General features: G+C 39.2%; 1 protein-coding gene across 1 annotated transcript in view; it reads left to right on the top strand.

Annotated features, from left to right (window-relative positions):
- rgs7bpa (regulator of G protein signaling 7 binding protein a) overlaps positions 1 to 18595 on the top strand; it is a 106187-nt gene that overhangs the window by 51588 nt on the left and 36004 nt on the right. The window contains exon 3 of the mRNA XM_072570862.1: positions 13729 to 13859. Within this exon, the coding sequence (XP_072426963.1) occupies positions 13729 to 13859 (131 nt within the window). The remainder of the gene's footprint in view (positions 1 to 13728; positions 13860 to 18595) is intronic.

Below are 18595 nucleotides of genomic sequence, written 5' to 3'. Positions count from 1 at the left end.
GTCTTTTCCCTGGGGTGGCGGAGCCCAGAATTAGAGGGCATAGGTTTAGGGTGAGAGGGGAAAGATATAAAGAGACTTGAGGGGCAACTTTTTCAGAGGATGGTACAGGTATGGAATGAGTTGCCAGAGGATGTGGTGGAGGCTGGTACAATTACAACACTTAAGAGGCATCTGGATGGGTATATGAATAGGAAGGGTTTGGAGGGATATGGGCAGGGTGATGGCAGGTGGGACTAGATTGTGTTGGGATATCTTGTCAGCGTGGACAAGTTGGACTGAAGGGTCTGTTTCTGTGCTGTACATCTCTGACTCTATATTAACTAAAATTTCCCAATAATTGGAAATGTATTTGTCAATTGATCTTAACAATGAACAATAGCAATATTAAATGTTTGAAAGCACCATTCAGTGCAAGTAAAAATATGAACTCATAATAAATATTTGATGCTTCCTGGAATTATTTCTAGTAATTAGATTGCATTGCAAAGTGCAAGAACAACTAAATGATTACCTGATGAATCGGTATTCAGCCATTAGTGACTCATTGTCATCACTGTCTTTTTGTCCTACAGTATAAATCATGGCTACTGCTCATTCACAACCCAACATTATTCTATGTTACTTATCATGCAGCACATAACTGAAATGTTGCCAGCTCACTCTGGCATATTGCAGTAATGCAGTCTGAATAGCTAAATCATGTTTAATTAGGCCAAGTACATTTTTGCTTTGTTGTATGTTCTTTGTTGAGGTGGTTTAGGATTGTAAAATGATGTCATGAGTCATATTTCCTCGTATAACCTATATCTGCACAGAGCTAAATTAATACTCCTGTTGTTACTCTGGAAAAGGAAAGGAATCCAATAATTCATAAGATATGTACATCAGCAGACAATGAGCAATCATATGCAGAAATGTATTCTGTTGATCATACACTGGAGCATTACAATATGTAAATAGGGTATCATTTTGTACTTTACAAATAATTGTGTCTATCAATCTATTCTCTTCAACCACCATATTAATGAAAATATTGTATTTTGATGAATAAAGCTACATCCATTTGTGCAGACAAGCAATATAGATATATTTCTAATGGTATATGGCTTTAAGAGCTGTACTTAGTCCTGTTTTTTTTTATAGGTTTTGATCCATAGGTGCCAAGCTTCTATTTGAAGCCATTAAAGTAAACAGCTGATGTTTAAAAGTTGGAAAATAGTAGTAGTATGAACACGTGAGGTCAGGCTCCCACAGAACCAGGGTTTTAGTTTAGCTCTCAGTAGTTAAACTACTGAAGCTGCCATATATCTCTTCCTGCTATAGCAAAACACTTGAGTGCTCTCTCTCACTCTCTCTTGCTCTCACTCGCGCGCTCTCTTGCTCCCTTTTTAATTTCTTTGAGAAAGTGGCTAAACAAAAGCTGGTGACCATGTGGGTATTGTTGACCCAAACAAAGTTGGCAAGTAGAGTAGTGAGGTATTTTGCATCACTATCAGAAGTAGTATCTGGGGAGTATGATGACATGAAAAAGCCATCTTAAGTGTATATGAACTCGTGCCAGAAGCTTACAGACATTTTAGGAATCAAAGGAGGAAACCTGGTCAAACATACATAGAGTTTGAAAGGATCAAGCAAAGTAACTTTGAAAGGTGGATAAAAGCAGTGGAAGTAGATCAGACACATGATGCTCTTAAAAACACTGTTATTTTGAAGAAGTTCAAAAATTCACTTCCTGAAGTAGTGAGAATTCCTATGGAAAAGCAGAAATTAAAACTGCAAGATTAGCACTGGAACTGACAGGTGTTAATGAGTTAGTTTATCCATCAATGTTTGGCTTTAGATATTAATTTCAATAGAAATTGGGGAGAAGAGAAATCCTCAGGTAATAAAGGGAAAAGAAATTTCATTGAAGATCGTGAAGATAATTTACCACAGGTGAAAAAAGCAATCCAAAGGGGTGAAGAAAAGTAAAAACCCTCCGGTATTTTCACTGCAATACATGAGGACACATGAAATTGCGGGGTCAGTGTGTATGAAAAGCACTGGGAAGATGGGAGTAGTAAAATAAGATAAGCCTGTGGGATTTATTAAAGTAGTAAAGGAGATCCCAATGGAAGCTAAAAAGCTGTAAAAGAACGTACAAAATGGTCAGGAGTTGGTGAATGAGAAAGTACCAGATTTCTTTAAAGAATTTACCTGTGTAGGTAAGGTTACTCATGTGTACCAAGAGGAGTAGGGAAAGAAAGCAAAATTGAGATACAGGTGCCAGTCAGCGAGAGATGAGCATGTATGTATTTTAGAAGGAATGTTGCCAGAAAAGGTGGTAATATATGGAATTCATGGTGAGAAGAGCAGTGTTCCATTGTATGGAGTCAGGTTCATGGTGAAGTCATGGTAAGAGCAATAGAGAAATTCTCTGTTCCAGGAAAGACTGTTTATCCTCTCGGATGGTATAGTTGGATCCCAGGTGAAAAAGATGCTACTGTGGTTGAAAAGCCAGTGGAAAATCAGGCAATTGAGATGTTACAGGAAGTATATCCTGTGATTTTATTTTTCCTAACTGTGTGGTAACAAGATGACAAAGCCAGAGGTTGAAACAGCTGGAGAAATCAAAGAATAAAGATAAGGAAGTTGAAGTTCAAATATCATAAGCTATGTTTGATCAAGTGGTTGAGAAAAGAACAAGAACAGGTGGAGGACAAAGTGGATATTTTTAGTTCTGAGAGGAAGGTGAGTTACAACAAAAAGATGAAACAACTATTTTATTTTATCAAACAGTATTCTCAGAAGAAGTATCTGAACGTTATTAACATAAAAATGAAGTCCTGATGAGGAAATACAAACCATGATATATTCAAGCAGTTGAAAAACGAGCAGAAGTTCATCAGGTTGCATTACCAGCGGGTTATCAAAACGAGGTATTGTGGGTAGCACATAAGTAACCTAAGGCTATTTGGGAGTAAGGAAAAACTCAAGCAAAAGTACAAAAACATTTTTATTGGTCTGGACTGTATAGAGATGTATTTTTGAATTTTGCCGGACATATTATACCTGTCACGTAATAGAAAACCTTTAGCTGTGATAAAAGCAACACCATTAATACCTATTTCAATATTTGGAGAAATCTTTTGAGAATCTTAACTGATTGCATAGGACCACTCCCTAAACCAAAAGGTGGGAATCAATATTTGTTGACAATAATGGATGTGTCTACTAGATTTATGGAGGCCATTCCATTTTACAATATCATGATTAAAAAGATTGCAGAAGAGTTACTCTCTTTTTTTTTTTTGCTATATATGGACTACCCACAGAAATCCAATCAGAGTCAAATTTTTAATTCAAAATTATTCAAGACAATTTTGGATAGCTTAGGAAAAAATAATTTAAATCAACTGCATACGATCCAGAATCACAAGGAGCATTAGAACATTGTCATCAAACTTTAAAGATCATGTTGAGGGCTTATAGTCGAGACTGTCCAGAAGATTGGGATAAAGGTATTCAGTTTTTGCAATTAGGTTTGTACCAAATGAACCTACCAAATTCAATCCATTCAAATTAGTTTTCAGACACTAGGTGAGAGGGCCACTGAAATTAATTAAGGAAAAATTGGAAAATCAGAGACTACACATTTAGAAAGATTAAGTAGCGTGGGTGACTTGGCTAGACAGCTTTTGAAAGTAGCACAGCATGTGATGAAACATGAAGCTGACAAGAAATCAAAAGTTCATAATAAAAATCAAAAACTTCAGATGCTGTAAATCAGGAACAAAACAGAAGTTACTGGAAAAGCCAGTAGGTCCGGCAGCATCTGTGAAGAGAAATCAAAGTTAGCATTTTGTGTCCAGTGATCCTCCCTCAGAACTGAAATGTTAACTTTGATTTCTCTTCAGAGATGCTGCCAGACCTGTTGATCAAAAATTCATAGTTTTGTTAGAGGAGATAAAGTGTTAGTGTTACTATCTGTGGTAGGTGATCTTTTTAAAAGCAAGGTTTAGTGGGCATTATCAAATCAAAAGGAAATTGAGTGAATTATTTGATAAGAACATCAAATAGAAGGAAATCTCCACGTCATGTGAATATTCTCAAACCGTATTTTGATATGGAGGGAAAGCAAATGGAGAATGTGGTATTTGTTACAATTCAAAGTGAGGAACCAAAACTAAGTTTATTTGGATTTGATATTTCTCATTAGATTGAGAACTTCTTCATTATCCAAAAATTGGGATAAAGTATTGAGTTACCTTCCAGAGGAAAATCAAAATGACTTGAAAGAGTTATTACTGAGAGATGTATGGGGATAAGCTGGGAAATACTAATATGATTACACATAGTGTAGATATAGGAAATGAAATAACTCCAAGAGGCTGGTGTATCATCATCAAGTCACCCTTTATTTGCATGGGAAGTCCTTGAAACTGATCCAGCTCCCTCAGAACGAGCTCTCAGTGAGCAGAACCTCTGACGCTCCTGTTTATATCTGTCAGCCAGGGCTCCCTGATTGTACCAGGTTAACAGCCCCAATCAGGGAACTCTTATGAGGTCCACCTGACTGACCTCATTACAATCACTGCAAGAAATACTATTCCAATTCAGCAAAATCTTTATAGACTTAACCCTCAAATTGGCACAGGTTGGAAAAAGATTGAAAGTATGCTCAAAGACAATATAATCAAAGTGAGTTTCAATGAATGGATCTCACCCATACTGATGGTGCCAAAACCAGATTGTACCCAATGCCAATATATTGAGAAGGTGGGACAAAGAACTTGTATTTCTAAGTTGGACTTACTCAAAGTATACTAGCGAGTACCTTTATCCAAGAGAACAAAGGAAATTTTGGTTTTCGTGACACCAAATGGACTTTACTAATTTAAAGTTATGCTGGTTTAGAAGGATATGGGCTAAATGCTGGCAAATGGGACTAGATCAGTTTAGGATATCTGGTTGGTGCCGATGAGTTGAACCAAAGGGTCTATTTCGATGTTGTATAACCCTAGACTCTATTTATATTCAAATTCTGTATGCAATAATCGTACAAGCATGCAAAGTGTTTACTTACTTATATGCATGTGGAAATCCATGTATTTTACTTTGATATGCAGCTTGTGCCTTTATTTCATAACAAAGTGTCTACGTGGAAGTATGAATGACTCATCCATTAGCGTCTATATTACTAACACTCAGTCTAAATATCTGCTACCCCAACAGACACACATCATAAGAGCAGATGCTGACCCATCAATGGCATCCAGTGGTGATTCCACCCAAGTTGATCACTTAATTAAAGTGAGCAATTGCCCATGCCAGGAAAGGCACACCTTGACCGTCCATCTGCTTCAGAAGGCTGTAAACAATGTGTGTCAGTTCCAAAGAGGTGGCCCCATATAGTACAATGATACCCAGTCTGCTGATCTGTGAGAGGGAGGCAGTTCACCTGACTGCCAAGTCCTGGATTATGGCTGAGGCCCTTAAGGATATATAACAAGTAGTCTGGAGAACTGTGGCATTTGGTATATCATTAGATTGATAGGAAGTCCAGAATAATTTGGGATTATAAACTATATCATAATTTGTATCAGTATTTGGTTCTCTTGGAATATATAGCCTCAGTAATATTCCCAATTCAACAGTAGAATGATAACCTCAGAGGTATTGCAAATGTGATTCGCTCCAGACTGAAAAATGTCAAGCTCATAAAAGTTGTTGACTATGATCACCTTCACAGCCACTGAAAATTCTAATCTTGCCCAGCTCTGAGTTTACAATTGTAGCTACAACTGATGATAAATTTAATTGAGAATTTTTCAGTGAGTCCACTGTTCTGTGGACAGTGAACAAATATGACTTCTCCCCCTCCTCCTCCATCCTCTTCCATCTGCTTATCCTGCTCTGCATTCATTTATGTAATGCCTTAGATCAGGTCATCCGTTTGATACTTTATCCTAAACAAAAGCAGAAATTGCTGGAAAAGCTCATCACTGACCTTTTCCAGCAGTTTCTGTTTTTGTTTCTGATTTACAGCATCCACAATTCTCTCTGTTTTTATTAGGTACTTTATCCTACCCTGGTTATGCAAGTGTTCATATCCTGCTCTGCATGGGACATCTTCAGATGCATGCCAGCGATGTTGTGATATTTATTTTGGTGAGCTAAAAACAAAGCCATTCACACACATCCGGAGCGGTGGTTGTCTAGGTCAATTATTTGTAGACTGGGCATCTGATTATGAACCAACACCTCAGTGACATGTCCTGAGGTATGTACAGATGTGTGTATATGTAATCTTATTTATCAGAAGATTTTGTGGACCCATTAAAAGATATCTTGAACATTTTTACAGAAGACAGTTTAGTCACTCATAGCACAGAACTTGTGTATTGATTTTTTTTAAAAAGCGCACGTTTTTGTTGAAGCTTTTCATCTTGCACTCATCAGGACAATTTGTAAGACTACCAAGCTGGAAGGGCAAGTCAACATTTACAATGTATGAGTGAAGACTGTTGATTCAGTGACATTTGGACTCTGGTAGAGGTATTGGCATGTGGAATGCACCAATTAATTATGATTGACAGTTAACTTCCAGACTGTGTTTAAACTTTAAAATCAGTAAATTGACATTGATGCAATATCCTGAGAAATGAATGAGCAAACAGGTGTCACTCTTTTATTGAATGGAAACAGGTACGATTATATATTTAGATTAGAGTGTGGTGCTGGAAAAGCACAACAGGTCAGGCAGTATCTGAGGAGCAGGAAAATCGACGTTTTGGGCATAAGCCCTTCATCAGGAATGAGGCTGGGAGCCTCGGGGATAGAAAGATAAATGGGAGGGGGTGTGGGGCTGGGGGGAAGGTAGCTGAGAGTGCAGTAGGTGGATGGAGGTGGTAGTAATGGTGATAGGTCAGAGGGGAGGGTGGAGTGGGTAGGTGGGAAGGAAGATGGACAGGTAGGACAAATCAGGGGGTTGGTGCTGAGCTGGAAGGTTGGAACTGGGGTAAGGTGGGGAGAGGGAAATGAGGAAACTGGTGAAATCCACATTGATGCCATGGGGTTGCAGGGTCCCGAGGTAGATGATGAGCCGTTCGTCCTCCAGGCATCAGGTGGTAAGGGAGTAGCAATGGAGGAGGCCGAGGACCTGCATGTCCTAAGCGGAGTGGGAGGGGGAAGTTGAAGTGGTCGGCCACTGGGCAGTGGAGTTGGTTGGTGCGAGTGTCCCAGAGATTTTCTCTGAAGCGCTCTGCAAGTAGGCGTCCTGTCTCCCCAATGTAGAGGAGACCGCATCGGGAGCAGCAGACACAGTAAATGACATGTATGGAAGTGCAGGTGAAACTTTGGATGTGGAAGGCTCCTTTGGGGCTTGGATAGAGGTCAGAGGGGAGGTGTGGGTGCAGGTTTTGCAATTCCTGCAGTGGGAGGGGAGGGTGGATTGTTCTGGAGCGTGGACCTGACTAGGTAGTCGCAGAGAGAACAGTCTTTATGGAATGCAGATAGGGGTGAGGAGGAAGATATATCTCTGGTGGTGGGATCTGTTTGTAGGTGGCAAAAATGGCGGAGGATGATGCAATGTATACGGAGGTTGGTGGGGTGGAAGGTGAGGACCGGGGGTTTCTGTCCTTGTTGCAGTGTATATTTGTCTGCAAAGAACAGAACATATGTATTCATAACTCCCAGTACCTGAATATGCAAGTAAGCCACACTGCATGTCAGACTGGTACTCCTGTGAATTGTCCTGCTGAGCACAACTTGAACATTTCCAAAGAAATCAGACTTTTTTTTTCAACAATACCAAATGGCACTTTGCTGAGGGAATGCGCTTGGTGTAACAACAGCAATATTGCACCTGAAAGAAACAGATACCTGAGAAGGAGTCACATAGAGAACTTTCAGAGAGAGATGACATTGCTGAGTTTGTGAGTGAGATAAGATTTTTATGGGATTAAATTTTTGAATTGAGAGAATTTGACCTGTCTGAGCACAACAGCCCGTTGCAGAACCATTTGGAATAATCTGTGACTTATCCTTTCATTAGGAATTTAACAATTACTTGGCCAAAGTATTTTAAAGGTGACTCTCTGTAGATTTTCTATTTTTGGTTTCGCCTCAGACTGTTGTATGTGTTGATTTCTTAGTAGGAAACAAAGATATATTTGCATAATTCCACCAGTTTGTCAAAATCTTTGCTTGTGTAAATTTCATTTTGGTAATAAATCAGTTATTTGATGTTGACCAATGAAACATGGCTCATTTGTTCTCAATAATGAACCTGACATAGTCTGAAACCTTTACAATTAACCATATTACCAATTGGGTGAAATTCAAAATTTGGTGTAAGCAGTGGAAAAATAGGACTGAAAAGAGAAACCGTGCACTCTGACCTCATGTTTGGAATTCATCCAAAATTGAATTCATAGGCCACGAAGTTGGAAATTGGAGTAATAACTTAAGAAGAACACCACTACAGGTTTCTTGTACATTTGGATAAAATTCACACTAACCAAAAGATTTAGTTTTGAAGCAAATATCATGGATTGGGATAAATTTTAATACTTTGAATATATTATGCACTGATAAACTGAGAAGTGTGGCTGGGCAGTTGAATATTGAGTTTAAATCAAATATGAAGAGACAAGTAATTATACAACTAGTGACCAACAATCTGGGTATCAAATTAGGAAAGAGGGAAGTATAGAACTACAAGTGACAAAACAACGCTGGCAAAGATTCAGATCGAATACAGGAGACAACAATTTGACTTTAAAAGAGGGAAAAAAGATGAGAAAAGAGAAACAGCATTTCAGAGATGAAGGGAGAGTAAAAAGGGAAGGAGCGTTTCTGAGGTAAAGAAGAGGAATTGCAAAGAATAGAGAAAGTTAATGAAAAAAGGCAGCTCAAAGGGATAATGAAAAGAGGCAGGGAAAACAAAGGAGAGAAAAAGAGTATTCCAATCAAAAAGATTAAAACTAAGAGGGGAAGATTTGCTGAAATTCAAGTAAGATACTTATGTTGACAGATGTGCATCAACTCAGGGCCAAGTGTCACGCTATTTAAATTTGCCCAAGCAATCCTGAAGTTTGAAGAGAGAGACATTGGAAAAACCTTTCATTGAGTTCGCCAATTTTTTTTAAACAATGAAGTGTCCCATAGAATAGCCTGACTGGCAAACCTCTTGAGGTTCATATCTTGCCTTCTGGGAAGGCATTGGCAGACTGAGATACCCAAAAAGATGTTTGAGTTAACGCCTGAGATTTACAGGCAGAAATTTCAATACCTCCAGAAACAGCTTGGGCAGACCGATATAAAGTTTTGAAAGGGTAAAACAACTGACCTTGGATCATTATGTGGCACTTCAAGTAGACACCATGTAGAAGAACCTCAGGGAGTTAGGTCTCTTTACGAAATATAAAAATTCACTCCTTACCTTAGTAAGAACCCATCGAGAAAATCAAAGTTTCCAGCAGCCAAAGTGCTTGTCGTCTTTTTAATCTTGTCTACAAGCCCTTGCACCAAAAGAAATACTCTTTCCGTTGCCCCTAAACAAACTAAGAAGGATATAAAGTGGGAGCATGATGGATACAAGATTGGCTAATTGTTGGGACAGAGTTGGGATAAGGGAGCCATTTTCAGGATGGTAACCTGAAACTTTGAGTGACAAAGGGATCAGTGTTGGGGCCACAATTATTTGCAGTATATTAATTATTTGGATGGGGTAAATGAATGTTTTGTAGCCACGTTAGTGGATGACAGAAATAAATAGGAAGGTGTGGACGACACAAACAGTCTCTAGTGGGATAGAAATGGATTAAGTGAGTAGGCAAAAACTTAGCAGATGGAATATGATGTGGGGAAATGAATTTATGCACTTTGGCAAGAGGAATAGAAGAGCTGAATATTATTTAAATGGAGAAAAATTGCAGAAAGCTGCAGACCAGAGACATTTGGACGTCCTCCTGTATTAAATACAAAAAGCTAAAATATACATTCAGCAGGTATTAAGGAAGGCCAATGGAATGTTAGCCTTCATTTCAAAGGGAGTAAATATTAAAAAGTCAAACCATAGCTAGGAAAAACGTGAACAGTTTTGGACACTTTGTCTCAGTAAAGATATATTGGCATTGAAGGCAGTCCAGAGAATTTCACTAGTTTGAACCTGGTTATGGTGGGAATGTCTGAAAAGAGGAAAGGTTGAATAAATTGGCTCTGTACTCATTGGAGTTTAAAAACATGAGAGGCAGCTGCATTGAAACATGCAAGATTCTTAGGGAACTTGATAGGGCAGATGTGGAAAGATTGTTTCCCCTTTCGGGAACATCCAGGACTAGAGGACCTGTTCAATATGATAATGGCTGATGCTTTATCTTGATGCCATAATCCTACCTTCCCTCTTGTTCCTCAAATATCAAAATATTTATCAATCTCTTTCCTGAATATATTCAATGGCTTGCTCTCCATAGCTTTCTGCAATAGAGAATTCCACAGGCTCACTATCCTTTTGAGTGAAGAATCATTTCTTCATCTTAGTTCTAAATACTCTACTCCGTATCTTGAGACTGTGGTTCCAGACTTTCCAACTAAAGGAAACTCTTCCTCCATCTAGTCTATTCAGCCCTGTTAGAATTTTGGATGTTTGAATCAGACTGCTGCTTATCCATCTAAACTCTAGCGAATCCAGACCCAGTTGAACCAATGTCTTCTCATCGGATTGTTCAGCCCAGGTGTCAGCCTAGTGAATGTTTGGTGCACTTCTGTTATAGCTAGTATGTCCTTTCTTACGTACGGAGACAACTGCACGCAATATTCCAGCTGTAGTTTCAGCAAGACCCTGTATAACTGCAGTAAGACATGTCTACTTTTGAACTCAAAACCTCTTACAATATACCTCTGCCTTTCTAATTGCTTACTGCAGCTATCTGACTATTTGACTGGTCTACTATGACCACCCAAACCTTTTTTGTACATCTACACTTACCAATATATCACCACTTTAAATAAGACTCTTTCTTTCTGGTTTTCTCAAATGTATGTCATTTCATATTTATCTATGTTGTACTGCATCTGCCGTGGATTTGCCCACTCATTCAACTTGTCTAAATCACCTTGAAGCCTCCTTGTGTCCTCATAACTTATCTCTTCCCAGTACAGTTATCATCAGAAAACTGGGAAATTTTAAATTTTGGTTCCCTCATCCAGGTCATATATGAAAGTCTAGTGCCCAAACACCAAACCTTGTGTGACCCCTTGTGCCTGCCATCTGGAAAAAGACATTTATTTTCACTCTTTGTTTCCTGCCTGTCAACCACTTTTCAATCCATGCCAATATATTACTGCTAATCTCATCTGCTTTAATTTTAACTACTAACCTCTGAGGTGCAACCTTGTCAAAAACCATTCGAAAATCAAAATACACCATATCCAATGATTTCTTTTTCATATCTATTCTGAGTCCTCAAAACTCTAGTAAATTTGCTAAGCACAATTTGCTTTTCATAAACTCCTGCTGGCTTTGTCCAACCCCCTTAATGCTTTCCAAGTGTTCTGTTACCGTGTATTTTATAAGACTCTCTAGCATTTTCACCACCATCGATGCAAATCATAACATGACAATCAGAAGAACATTCACAGAGGGGTCACATGGCCCTCTCTCTGTGTCTCTCTCTGTCTCTCTCTGTCTCTCTCTGTCTCTCTCTCTGTTAACTTATCCAGTTTTCTTTTTTTTTTGCTTCAATTTGTTTACATATGTTAGTCTTCTAGGAGGGTAGCTAGATACTTGCAGAGTCCAAATTGTCATGTGTATTCAATATAAAGTCCAGTGAAAATTGTGTACCGTCACCATGCATAGGTGACATTCACATTAACTTAAAATTTAAAAAAAGGGAAAGATAACTTAGAGTCCAGCTTTCCCTTCTCTGCTGCTACAATCACGCTCTGAGCTACACCAGCCCACACCATCCCACTGACAGAGCACCCACTCTGGCCTTCACCAGCCTCCACCAGGCTGCCGCCAGAATCCCTCTTCAGGCTTTACCAGCCCACACCATGCTGCCACCAGAGTACTGCTCTGAGCTACACCAGCCCACACCATCCCACTGACAGAGCCCCAATCCAGGCTACACCAGGCCATGCCATGCCATGCCACTGCTAAAGCCCCCAATCCCAGCTTCACCAGCCCACACCATGCCACTGCTAAAGTCCCCAGTCCCAGCTACACCATGCCACCACTAGAGCCCCCAGTCCTAGCTACACCAGCCCACACCATGCAATCGCCAGAGTGTCACTTCACTCAGAAACGAGAGTCCCACTCTGGGCTTCACAGGCCGGCTGATTCTGTAGCCACGCTGTCTCTGAAGATGCTGATGACGCTGCTCCAGAACCCATCAAAGCTGCCTTCCTACTGAAGAGCTGTCTTTATCAGCTTGTTTTGAGTGAAAGCTAAATAAAACTGAGAAAAGAAAAATGGGGAGTAAAGGAAAAAGAAAAAGTGGACGAAGAAGACAAGCTCAAGCACAGGAGCCCGTACACTGCCGCTGTCTTGAGAACCCCATGTGGTTCACCTTTGCAACATTGAGAAATCTGTTTTGGTATTAACCAGTTTTTTGTTATTGGTGAAAAAATCTGGCTGACCTGTTCTTAGTTTGAGACCTATACCATCACTGAATTCCCCCTTTTCGTGGGGTTACCATTGACCAGAAACTGAACTGGACTAACCATATAAATATTGTGGCTACAGAGCAGAGGCTAGGAATACTGCAGTGAGTAACTCATTTCCTGACTCCCCAAAGCCTGTTCTTCATCTACAAAGCGCAAGTCAGAATTATGTTTAAATCTTTCCCACTTGCTGAGAATATGGGCAGCTTCAACAACAATTAAGAAATTCAATGACATCCAGAGCAAAGCAGCCTGCTTGATTAATACCATATTGACAAACATTCACTCTTTACACCATTGATGCTCAATAAGTAGCAGTAGTGTGTACCATCTACAAATGCATTACAGAAATTCACCAAAGGTCCTTACACAGCATCTTCCAAACCCAGGACCACTACCATGTAGAAGGACAAGAAGAGCAAATGCATGGGAACACCACCAACAACAAGGTTCCCTCCAAGCTGCTCACCACTTTGACTTGGAAATATATCACCATACCTTGAGTGTTGTGGGAACAAAATCCTGGAATCCACCCCACCCCCCACCACCCCAACTGCATCCATTGAGCAAATTAAATAAGAATTGACCATTTCACCAACCTATTGAAATTGGCATGGAACTAGAAAGGGAAACTGCATCCCTTTAGCCTCAATCGTAGCAGAAATCCAGAAGTAATATTTATAATGTCAATATTTTAAGTATTATATATCGACAGCTCTTTATTTGACAGTTATAAAATAATTGCTACTTTATGCTATCAATTCATATTTCATTGCTATGAGACAATGGAGAGATGCCCAGGGTGTAAAATATTGTTCTTTTAAAATTGGCTGCTGTGAAGCTCACAAATTATATCTCCCCAAAAGCAGATTTTAGCAAGTTATAATTGTGTCTCTGTAAGACATTGTAAAACAGCATTAATGCTAGACCCATATTTCTTTGAAAGTGATTTATTTTGAACTACAGTAAAACAAAGAAATGTTAGACATCTCATTGCAATGATTTCGAATGAAATGAATTTTTAAAACATTTTTGAAATTAAAATTTATTAATGTTAATTGTTGATCTTATGTTCTTCAGTGCTGAAGATGGGGAAATCCATCCAGAAATTTGCAGGCTTTACATCCAGCTTCAGTGCTGTCTGGAGATGTACACAACAGAAATGCTGAAATCAGTCTGTCTACTAGGGTCCCTTCAGCTTCATCGGAAAGGTATTATCACTTTAACAAAACACAGTCTTAATGTCATTTGGATAAATAAAATTACAAGAGTGGATGTCCTTGGTATATGATGTAGCCATTCGAATTATTGTGAATCTCTAAACTGCTTGGATTATTTAATACCCACATACAAAGTCCCTACCTCATCTATTGTGATGGAAATGGCAGGGAAGTAGGATGGTGGAGAGAGCAGAGTATGAGTTGAGAATATGAAAAAAACAGCACTGAGATTGCATACAAACGAGAAGGCATGTAAAATGTAAGATGAAGTGCCTCAACATAGGTTTTAAGAACAGTGGATAAGCGAGAGTGTAGAAGTAGTTGCCAGCAATGAAATGTTATAAAGCATGAGAAGGTAAAAGTTTATCTCTCAGAATCCAAAGTTATGATGTGTGATATTCCACAAGGGAACATTTCAGGGAACTTCACATTTAGACTATTTGCAATAATTAAGAAAGCAGAGGACACTGAATTCTTCTTCTTCAGAGCTGTGAATTCTTCAAGGCTACCAAAAGTGAAGAAAAGCAAAATATACATTTTGCTCATCCTGTTTGGTAAAGAGAGAACACATTTAAGATATTCACAAAAGTATCTCTCTTAATTAAAAAAAAAATATGCTTTTTCAGTTTGAGTATGATGCCATTAAATTGTATTTGTCCTGCATGTCCCAGAATTATTCTTTCAAAAGTGTTATATTTGTCTTTTATAAATGATTCATAAGCAGTTTTTTGGTGTAATGCATTTGTTTCAATTCTTCCCTTTTTGGAATTTTTATTTTTTAACTTATAAATTGGGTTCATAGTCTTAAGCATAATTATGTTCCTGATCATATTAAACTTAATGGTTCTACAGTTAATATCACTTGGGGCATCTTAACTTCTATTTTTTTGTACATTTAACTGGGTCATTTCTGAATGCCAACTCAAGGTGATCACAATCTCTTGTGGATTTCCTTATGCACCGAGTTGTGAAGCAGTTGCACATTAAACTTACAAAGTCTGACTTAAAGTCACTTGAGTTTTACTAATTTATATTGTGTTAATTGAAGTCTCCCTTTGAAATACTTCTCTTTTATCACATATGCTTCTTGTGTCTTCAAATAGCAAACCGTCCTCCTTGTGTTGCACTGGTGGTCTGCAGCAGTACCTCTGTCTCTGGATCTTTAGCTTCACTGGATCAACTCATGAGGTCATCTGAGGCTTGCGCACTCATTGTAAATACTGGAGTGTTATATCCCTACATAGAACACACTATCCCCCAAACTCACTCATAATAGAACCTCCGAAACAACCATCAGTACTTTGATATTGGAAATAGGAGACATAAAGTTGAAGCTTTCTGTCTTGAGTTCATCAAAAGGGATTGCAGGTAACTAAACTTGGAAAGAACATATCAACTTGTACAGCATGACAAGACTGTGCTAATTGCTTCGATCATTGGCCGCATGGAGATGTTGCAGAAACTGTTAATCCTCAACTTTATTGAGGTACTTCTATTTCAAACTTCCTTTCCTCTCCGAAGTCCTTAGATGTGTTGTTGTGTACCAAAGCTATACTAATCTTCCCCAGAAATCCATGTTAGAATCACTCCTATCAGATTTTCACCCCTGCCACAATACAGGAAAAAACTCTTCTCACAATTATGAATTATATACTAATTGGTGACAAAGGAAAATTGAGTTCTGAAGAAGTGTTGCTGACCTGGAATGTTAACTTTTTGCTTTTTCTCTACAGATATTGTCAGACCTGCTGAGTTTCTGTTTTTGTTGTAAATGGTGTTTCCTTGTCCTCATTAACCTGTCTACAGCCTCTTGCATGGTTGACTGCACCATCCTTCTCCAATGCCTTCTCCATAATCATCCAGTTGGGTGAGACTGCAACTCACCTGAATCCATTTTTATGTAATCATAAACAGAGCATCATATGCATTGTTTTCTTCTCCAGTTCTTGAATCGTTATCTCTGATGTCCCCAAGGATCTATCCATGTCTTCCTCATTTTTCATCATCAAGCTGCCTCTTGACAATTTCGTCTAAGTACATAGCACTATTTTCCGCTGCAGACGAGCTTACCAGATCTACCTTACCTGAATCCATCTCTTGACCATTCAGCTGTCGTTAAATTTGAGTCTGCTTATCTGGCATCAGGTACTAGGTAAATCTCTTATTTTTAAATATTGACAAAACTGAAACTATTGGATGGAATTTCCTCCTCCTGGATATGATTGGATGGGAAATATGGCATGGGATATATCAAGAAAGGTGGGAAAATTATGGAGAGAAGTACAAAATCAGACATTGCAAAAATGTTTGCAATTTTACCCTTAAGCTTGAAATAGCAATTTCTGAATTTCACCTTGATGGTGATCACTATATTTTCTTGCATTTTCATGACATTAATAGCCCATCTCAACTTACTTGTATTCCACTTTCAATACTCCTCTCCTTCCCTGTGAAGCTAGTCAGCACAAATTTCTACGTGCAGAGCAGAGTTGTTACCTGGCCAGCTGCAGCTTACTGGTTATTCGTTCCAAACATCATACGACTGTTTCTTCAGTGCACTGTCCCTGCATGCTGCATGGATGCCTTTTCAACCCCACATCCATTTTGATCAGGATTGATAAACCACCATTCTCACCACATCATTATACCTGATCTCGAACCAACTCACACATCGTTTCAACCTTTCAATTTAAAAAGGGCAGTGATATTGCCAGTTCAATAGGTATCACATTGTATTTAAGTCAGTATCAGAAACAAATCAGGTAGTTTTTTTTTCAAATTAACAATGAGTTTATTATAAACAATTTACTCTAGCAAGGATGCAAGATTATTTAAAATATTTTAGTCTATGCAAATATGCATTCACTGTTCTTCAAATATGCACATACATCCCCAAGTTTGAGGAAAGATTATAAAGCTCTTCATAATGTTACCTTAAAAACATTGTTAAATTCAGGAGAAAAGGATTAAACATGGATTTGTGTCAGCATGGTGGGCCTACAAAACAAACTTGTATGCCAAAAACCATAAACAGCAAGTGACAGACAGCTGATCAACTCCACAGTCAACAGATCAGATCCAAGTTCTGCAATCCTGCCATATCCAGTTGTGAATGGTGGTGGACAATTAAACAACTCACAGTTGTGGAGCCTCCTCCTCCTATCTCCATACTCATGATGTGGGAGCCTAATACATTAGAACAAAAGATACGGCTGAAGCATTTGCAACAATCTTTAGCCCAGACTGCCAAATTGATGGTCCATCTTTGCCTTCTCTGGGGGTCCTCAGCATCACAGTTACCAGTCTTCAACCAATTCAATTCACTCCATGTGCTATCAAGAAACGTTGAAGGCACTGGATACTGCAAAGGCTATTAAAAACATTCCATCAGTCATATTGAAGACCTGTGCTCCAGAACTGTGCATTCCTAGCCAAATTGTTTTAAGAACAACTACTGGCATCTACTTTCTGGGTTAGTGGTGCTGGAAAAGCAGAGCAGTTCAGGCAGCATCCGAGGAGCAGTACTTGCATCTACTTGTCCACGTGGAAAATTGCCTCGATATGTCCTGTGTACACACAGCAGGACAACTCCCACGCAGCCAATTACCACCCATCAGAAAACCAATATTATCAGTAAAGTGATAAAATATGTCGTCAACAGTGCTGTCAAGCAGCACTTGCTTAGCGATAGCCTACTCACTGGTCAAACCATAAGACATATGAGAAGAATTGTAGGCTATTCAGCTCATCGGATCTACTCTGCCATTCAATGATCATGGTTTGATTTGACAATCCTCAACTCCACTATCCTGCCTTTTCCCATGCCTTTTGATTCCCTTCCTGATTAAAAATGTCTATTTTGGGCTTGGTGACCCAGCTTTAACAGCCTTCTACAGTAAAGAATTCCACAGAGTCACTATCTATGACAGAAGAAATTACTCATTAGCACTGTATTAAACCCCTCATTCTGAGATAAAGCCCTTTGGTTGTAGGCATTTCCACAAGGGAAAACAATCTTTCCACTTCTACCCTGTCAAGGCCTTCAAGAATCTTGTACGTTTCAAGAGGATCGGCTATCATTCTTCTATATGCCAATTAGTACAGGCCTCATCTACTCAACCTCTCGTCACCTCCCTCCATACACAGAAATTGCAGTAGGTCAGGCAGCGTCTGTGGAGAGAGAGCAAGTTAGTGTTTCCATTTGAGATGACTCCTCATCAGAGCTGATGTGCAGAGTGGAGAAGGCAGCATTTACACAATAGTAGGGGATGGAGTGCTGGGGGGAAAAGGGTGTTGATAGTGCAGATGAAGTGATTGGAATGTCAGAATGGTAGAACAATGGTACGTCTGACTGCCAGACTGGAAAGAACAGATGGTCCCACGAGGGTGGGGGAAATGGGGAGAGAGGACATAGAGATAGAGAATGTAACAAGTAATGATAAAAGAAAGGGAAGAAATGGGAGTGAATTCATAATCTGAAGGTGTTGAACCCAATATTAAGTTCAGAAGGTTGAGAAGTGCCTAGTCTGAAGGTGAAATGTTGTTCCTTCAGTTTGTGATGTGATTCGCCGGAGCATTGCAGCATGCAAGTGGGCATGCAAGCTGGACGCTGTGTTAAAATGAACAGCTACAGAAAGGTCAGGGTCATGCTTGCAACAGAACCCAGACCGGAGGTGTTCTGCAAAGCGGTCACACAGTTGGTGTTTGGTTTCTCCAATGTAGAGTAG

The sequence above is a fragment of the Chiloscyllium punctatum genome, chromosome 1, assembly GCF_047496795.1.
Source record: "Chiloscyllium punctatum isolate Juve2018m chromosome 1, sChiPun1.3, whole genome shotgun sequence".
In the NCBI taxonomy this organism is placed as follows: domain Eukaryota; kingdom Metazoa; phylum Chordata; class Chondrichthyes; order Orectolobiformes; family Hemiscylliidae; genus Chiloscyllium; species Chiloscyllium punctatum.
This window is presented reverse-complemented; position numbering and strand designations above follow the sequence as displayed.